Source organism: Lupinus angustifolius, chromosome LG07 (genome assembly GCF_001865875.1).
Source record: "Lupinus angustifolius cultivar Tanjil chromosome LG07, LupAngTanjil_v1.0, whole genome shotgun sequence".
Classification (NCBI taxonomy): Eukaryota; Viridiplantae; Streptophyta; class Magnoliopsida; order Fabales; family Fabaceae; genus Lupinus; species Lupinus angustifolius.
Window position 1 is genome coordinate 11,324,195 of NC_032015.1, and position 7,640 is coordinate 11,331,834.

Here is a 7,640-nt window from a genome sequence, read left to right on the forward strand (position 1 = left end):
TTGATCATGTATAAAGTTTCTAAGTTCAGCCACAAAGCTGCAGCGGTTTCTTTATTGGAAACTTCACGAAGAACCTCCTTCGACAAACGTAGTTGAATTGTTGAAAGCGCCTTTTCATGTAGCTCGTCCCATTGATCATCGGTCATGGAAGCTGGTTTCTTTGATTTCTCATCTAAAGCTTTCTTTAGTCCGTTCTGGATAAGAATAACTCTCGTTTGGACTCGGCAAATAGAAAAGCTAATTTTTCCATCAAACTTCTTAGTGTCAAATTTAGAAATTTAGAAATTCTCAATTGAGTAAGAGTTTTGATGTCACTTGTTAAAAATAGAGCGCTAAGCGGAAGCACATGATAGGATCAATTGGGAACAAAAGAGAAGCAAGTAAAAAAACAAGAAAAATAACACATAATATTTAACATGGAAAAACCCCCTTAATATGAGAGGTAGAATATCACGGGCGATCACGAATAATAATTCTCAACAAACTACATTCACAAATTATATGTGTATTTGAAGAAAAAGAAGTGGTCTGTGTTGATGAATTTTTTATACAGCTTTTGCACTTCATAGAGCTGGCCTTTTATAGGCAAATGGAAGTGGCAAAATATTGAAGACTTATGAGGAAAGTTATTACAAAACTTGGCTTCAAAGTAAAGACAAACTTGGTAAGGAAAATTAAGAAAACTTGTCAATGAAGTCTTCAAAAAAAACCTTGTGGGGGAAGCTTTGTAAATGTGGACATATAAGAGCCACATCCAACATAATAAGACAATGGTTTCTCTTTAGAGTGATAATATATTAACCTAGAAAGTATTTATACAAATTCTTCAACACCATAAGAAAACAACATTTATCCTTCATAAATTAATTATTAATAAATAATGTATTATTATATCACATATTATTTTTCTTATGGTATAAAAGAATCAATATGAATATGTCATTTCCAATCTCATTATTTGTCGAGTAGTAATCAAGATGGAAAAATCAGTCTCCACTAAATTATAATAAAAGTTTCTTTGACTATTATGATTCATTCAAGTTGTTGCGCACAAACTAATTTCAGTCATTTTCTAGTTAAACGTGGTTTTAGGTTAATAAAGAAATACATTTTAGCTGATTACATGGGAAAATAAACTAACTCTTCACATTTAAATTACCTCTATTTGAGTCAACATTTGTTGCATCAGACGATGTGTCACTCCAGGTAGAAAAATATATATTTAAGTTTAAAATTTAATAATAAAGTATTTTTCTAACTAATCAATGAATGTGATATATAGAGTGACACACTTTTTAGAACAGAAGATGTATTCCCCATTTCTTGGACCAAATCTTCTATCAAAAAATGTGTCACTTAAGGTGTTAATTTCTTTTGGTTCAAAAAAATGTACTTCAATTAAAATTTAAATATTTTTCTCACCAATCACATCAACTAATTCTCATGTTTTTTATTCATTTATTTGAAAATCTGTATTTTATTCTGTCGTAACAGCAACCATAATGGTTGTTCGTAAGGTTGTTTTTAATGGAATAAGATTCGTACTCTATTTTCTACTGTGTTATTTTATTTTTTGTTCTTAAATAAGAACAATTTTTTGTTGTTCTTAGTCAATGAGAAGTGAGGAAATAGATAGATGACATGAGAAAAATGGAGATGTTGCGAGACCAAATAAGAATAAGAATGATGTTTGTTTTTGTAAGAAAAAATATATGTTGTTGTTATTTCATGAGGAGTTACAATAAATTATAAAATAACATGTGAGATCCACCTAATAAGAATAAAAGTACTGTTTGCTATCGGAGATGATCTAAGTGTCAAACTTGACCTAGTTTGATTGGCCAGCTTGCTTAACTATTGAATAAATTACGGATCGAGTTTTAAAATTTCAAAGTCTAAATATTAATTTACTTAATTAAATTGTTAACAACAGGTGAATTATTACCAGTAACAAGAACATTAGTAGGTCAAGTTGTACCCAAAATGATATTAGTTGGTCAAATATGTTAGATACTTAATTAAATGCTAGTCACATATTTTATATCTTTGCGTCCTGGTCCAGTATTCTATGTCGATGTAATAATTGTAGTATTATCATTAGAAGAGTATAGAACAAAGCACTTTAGAACACAGGACATAAACTGACACAAGCAGAAAAAGTATGGAACCGACTTCTTATAATTCAATGAAAGAAGAGCAAGTTACATCTCCAAGTGATAATGAAAAGGGCTTTGTTAACCCTTCAAATGTTGTTGAGCTAGATGCTGGAGCTCTGTTTGTTCTCAAATCCAGAGGTTTGTATACATGCTTTTCTACTTAACTTCTATCTTATAAATCTTTTAAAAAAACGATTGATGTTACATTTATCACAATTATGTTCGATGTTATTGTAATTGTAGTTGGAAAAACTAATACAAAAAAGATTGCAATTGAGACCACAATATATTGCTTAGAATAAGATGTATTATGAAGGGGAATATATCATGTCTAAACAAAAGTATATTACTTCATGTACCACTTTATATATTACTTCATATGATTGGTTGAAAATATATATTTAAGTTAAAAACATAATAATTAAATATTTTTGTGATCATTCACATGGATTGGTACACTTTTTAGAATAGTTGTACTCACATCATGATCATGAAGACTTAGCGGTAATAATGCACAAGAAGATGAGGAAAGGGTTTGAAGTTAACCAATTAATTAAGATATGATATGTATAGGATCATGGTGGCACAGTGGATATCACTTAACAACATCTATAGTGGGTCCTGTGCTTCTAACTCTTCCATTCTCATTCACTCTCATGGGTTGGGTTGGAGGAGTGGTTTGGTTAACCCTTGCAGCACTTACCACTTTCTATTCATATAACCTTTTATCTGCTGTCTTGGAACATCATGCACACCTTGGGCGTCGCCAGCTTCGCTTTCGGGATATGGCTAGAGACATTTTAGGTGAATATATTTTATGTTGTCAATTAAATGTTTCGAACACTATTATAATGTTTTATCATAAATTATTTGTATTCAGCCTCTTCCTCTAAGATTTAGAATAACTTCTATTTGATTTACTTACTCTTTTTACTATGACTTATATTGCTCTCCTTTACACATATCTAAAATACTTAAGCCATAATTCTATCATATGACATATTGTAACTTTTTTTATGACGTATTGATTTCTAATTATAACTTGTGTAGCTAATATGATTTATCTAATACAATATTCTCATATATCAATTAAGTGAAAATTATTCTTGTGATATTTCCTCTCATATAATACTCATTGCCCATTAAATAGAAGATATTTATTTTTCCTTATCCATATTATTTCATAGTGGATGGTAAAAGTTGATGTTATAAAACAAAATTGTTGCAGGACCGGGATGGGCAAAATTTTATGTGGGTCCTCTTCAATTTGCCATATGCTTTGGTGCAGTGATTACTGGTCCTCTTGTAGGAGGGTTGAGCCTCAAGGTCATTTACTCATTTTTTCCATTGCAGCTTGTGAAATGATTTGTGTAAAAGAGACACACACTTACACACTTATATGCATCAAATTTCACAAATTGTACATACCTCATTTATGGATATCATTTGTCTGTCAATTATTTAAACATTTCCTTTAAGAACCTTATAAAATTGGTGTTCACACTTGTGGCACACAATGCTTAAAGCAATGGTTAAGGACTGCTTATTATATAAGAGATGAATAATGTGATATAGTAAAACTTTAGCTGAATTACTCTATCTCAGCCACACTCTAATATTGGAATAGCACATTATTCATATGCTATGAGAGTGTCAGATATTAATCACAACATTTTATTTATCTACCTTTTATATTTGTTCTTTTTTCTTGCCATAGGATATATGCTAAGGGATTAACATGATTATCGACCTGATATCTCAAATCTTATCTCATATAATATGCCGTTACAATGAAAACATGTCATGTTAATTAAATTTTTTAAAATATTTATTATTATTTCTGTTTTTTATTTCATTATTATTTATCGGAGACATAACATGAAACAGGATCTGGGACAATAAATATTTGTTCCCTTAACACACCCTTCACATATTAAATGAAGATCCTCTCAATAAACTTTATTGTATCTTATCTTCTTTCCATGACCATATTACAAGAATAAGCATGTGAGAGGATACATTACCAAGATTGATTGAGAAACTACTATGTTTACTATGCAGTACATTTACTTGCTCTACAACCCTCATGGACCAATGAAGCTATACCACTTTATCACTATATGTGGGGGCATAACACTAGTTTTGGCTCAGATACCATCCTTTCATTCCCTTAGGCACATCAATTTGATTTCTCTATTTCTTTGTATGACTTATGGCACATGTATCACTGTGGGATCTATATACATTGGTAAGGAAAGAAAAATACAATGTTAATCTAAGCAAAATTTTATAAATTTTTAATGTACTTGATTCATTGTTTGCATCTATCACAGGCCACTCAAAGAATGCACCCACCACTAGAAGTTATTCATTAAAGGGTCCTGAAATTGATCAACTTTTTGGTCTCTTCAATGGTATTTCAATCATTTCTACTGCCTATGCTTGTGGAATAATTCCAGAAATACAGGTTAATTTATCATGTTATTGATTTGTTGAGGATATATATTAGATTTTAAACTAAACAAGTTTTGAATATGGAAACATTACTCAACCTTTTATCTTAAATTGGACATTTGTTTTACAAATTTGCAGGCAACTATAGCACCTCCTGTAAAGGGCAAAATGTTGAAAGGACTATGTATATGTTACTTTGTTATTATCACAACTTTTTTTAGTGTTAGCATCTCAGGTTATTGGGCATTTGGCAATAAGGCTCAGGGAACTATTCTCTCTAACTTCATGCATGAGATGAAGCCTTTGTTGCCCACTTGGTTTCTTTTGATGACTAATCTATTCATCCTTCTACAAGCAATGGCAGTGACTGTGGTAAGAACAGCTGATTGGTGATTATTTGTCCCGGTGTCGAAAAGTTGACATCTGATCTTGTTAGCTAGGATTTGGATTCTCTACCTTTAGACTTTCATAACTTTGGTGATTCTTGATCAATCTAAAACACCATTCAGGAATCTTCCATCTTGAACTTAATTGATCAACTTTGGATTTAGCCATTTTGCAAATTGTTTTATGATTGGTCATTTGTTCGCTAGATTAGTCTTTGATCAATTAAGTCAAAGATTGATCAATCGTGTGTTCCATATTAGTCGAAAGTCACCAAAACACAAAGGTCTCCACTATCGGGCAACATTGCATATCGATGCTAGTCTAGTACAGTAGCTTGCAATTGTACTTGATAGTAAAGTGCATTTAATTTTGCAAAATTTCTTGATCAATAACTACATTGTGATGTCACAGGTCTACTTGCAACCAACAAATGAGTTGTTAGAAAATGCTTTTGCAGACCCAAAAAAGGGAGAATTTTCGGTCAGGAATGTTGTGCCAAGGTTGTTGTCTCGGTCATTATCTGTGATCATAGCCACAGTTTTGGCAGCCATGTTGCCATTCTTTGGAGATATATTAGCCATATTTGGTGCATTTGGGTGCATTCCTCTTGACTTCATTTTGCCAATGGTTTTCTACAATTTGACTTTCAAGCCCTCAAAAACCAGCCTAATCTTTTGGTTGAACACATTTATAGCATCAGCATCCTCTGTTTTGGTTGGCGTAGGGGCAATTGCATCAGTTAGACAGATTGTTCTTGATGCCAAAACATATCGCTTATTCGCTGATGTATAAAATTGATAGAAATACATAAACATCAATGATTCTTGAATTGTATAGGAATATGCTTGGTACACATCTTTTAGAAGTCTCATCTTCCACATATAGGTGGCAGAAGCAAAGTTAAGTATTGTAAGGTTATGGGAAATACCCTAACCAAGAAAAGAAAGAAAAGAGAAAAAGAATCCTCTGTTTTATTGAAAGAATGCTGGAAAACAAGAAGGAAACCTTCTTACAAGGGTGAACCCTTAATCCTTATTCAATTTATTAAAACCCGCCTCTAATCTCATGAGAAACCTCTTATTTAAACTATGAGAATAATGTATCACCTCATAGGAGATAATTTATTTCCTCTGACCAGTAAAAATGTGACATGTGTGCTATTTTGTTTATTTTTAAAAATAGTTTTATAGAAAATGATAAAACATGACACATTTCATGATTTCACTAGCAGGAGGAGATAATTTATCTCCTTATACTAGGAGATACTCCATTCCCTTAAACTATTCAAATCCTAATAACTAATTAGACTAGCCCCAAACAGACCCAAGACCAAAACTATCAATTAGGACTAGGCCCAATATCCCCAGACTCCAGGGCAGTCCTAATAGGCCTACTACCACTAGTCCATGTTCTCTTCCTCCTCGAATAGACCTTCCAAGTGGGTCTATTTTGATCCCTAACCATACCCCCTTCCAAAGAATGAACCTTGTCCTCACGGTTGAAATCGGGGAATTGGTCTTTAATCACAGCCATATTCTCCCACGTTGCCTCCTTGACATCATGATCCTTGACATCATGATCAATTAGGACTAGAATCTAGCAGCTAGTTTAGGACGCAACCTCGTGGGCATTGAGCCTTGGCGATGTGGTCTAATTTTGAGATAGACCCAATCTCCCACCTTGACATCATGATCGCGTCTATGAGCATTGGCATGTTTCACCATGTGGTTTCGTGCCCTTTCCAAATGGTGTTTTAACTGCTTCAAAGCTTCATCTCTATCCATCAAGTCCTATGCCACTACTTCCACCAACGTCTCCCTAGGTATGAATCTAGTTATGTTCGGAGGGGGTCTGCCATAAACAATTTCAAATGGAGTATTCTGAGCCGTCGTATGGAAGCTGGAATTATACCAATATTCGGCCCAAGGAATGAAGTCGATCCATGTCTTCGGTTGTTCATAACTAAAACACCGCAAGTATGTCTCCAATGTGCGATTTAAAAACCTCAGTTTGTCCATCCGTTTCAGGATGATAGGTTGTGCTCATCTTCAATTTAGTCCCCTATAACTTGAAAATCTCTTGACATAAATTACTTAAAAAGGTGGGGTCTCTATCACTCACAATAGAAATAGGAATGCCATGCAATCTAACCACTTATCTGATGAATATTTCTGCAATAGAATATGCCGAATAAGGGTGCTTAATCAAAATAAAATGCCCATACTTGCTGAGCCGATCAATTACCACCAAAAGTGCATCATACCCCTTTGACTTAGGAAGCCCAATGATGAAATCCATGCTGATTTCTTCCCATACAGCATTAGGAACTAGTAGAGGTTGTAGCAACCTCATTGGTGACGTTGCCTGATATTTGTTACGTTGGCACGTGTGACACGCTGCTATGAAATCCATTACTAATTTTTTCATTCCTCTCCAAAAGATAGATTGAGCCAACCGTCTGTGAGTTATAAAAATGCATGAGTGCCCTCCGGTTGGGGTTGTATGAAATTCTTGCAAGAGTTTCGGAATCCACACCGAATTTGATGATAACACCAACTTTCCCTTATAATATAATCTCTCATTCTCTAAGGTGTACGAAGGGTGAGAGTCTAGTTTGTTTTCTACTTCTCAATGATTTTGAAC

General features: G+C 33.4%; 1 protein-coding gene across 1 annotated transcript; it reads left to right on the forward strand.

Moving 5' to 3' along the window:
- Positions 2,104-5,990, forward strand: LOC109352742 (GABA transporter 1-like). The gene is made up of 7 exons (XM_019594932.1): positions 2,104-2,294; positions 2,730-2,960; positions 3,385-3,482; positions 4,218-4,404; positions 4,490-4,623; positions 4,749-4,982; positions 5,409-5,990. Exons 1-7 carry the CDS (start codon positions 2,162-2,164, stop codon positions 5,787-5,789), a joined length of 1,398 nt encoding a protein of 465 aa, XP_019450477.1. The 5' UTR covers positions 2,104-2,161; the 3' UTR covers positions 5,790-5,990.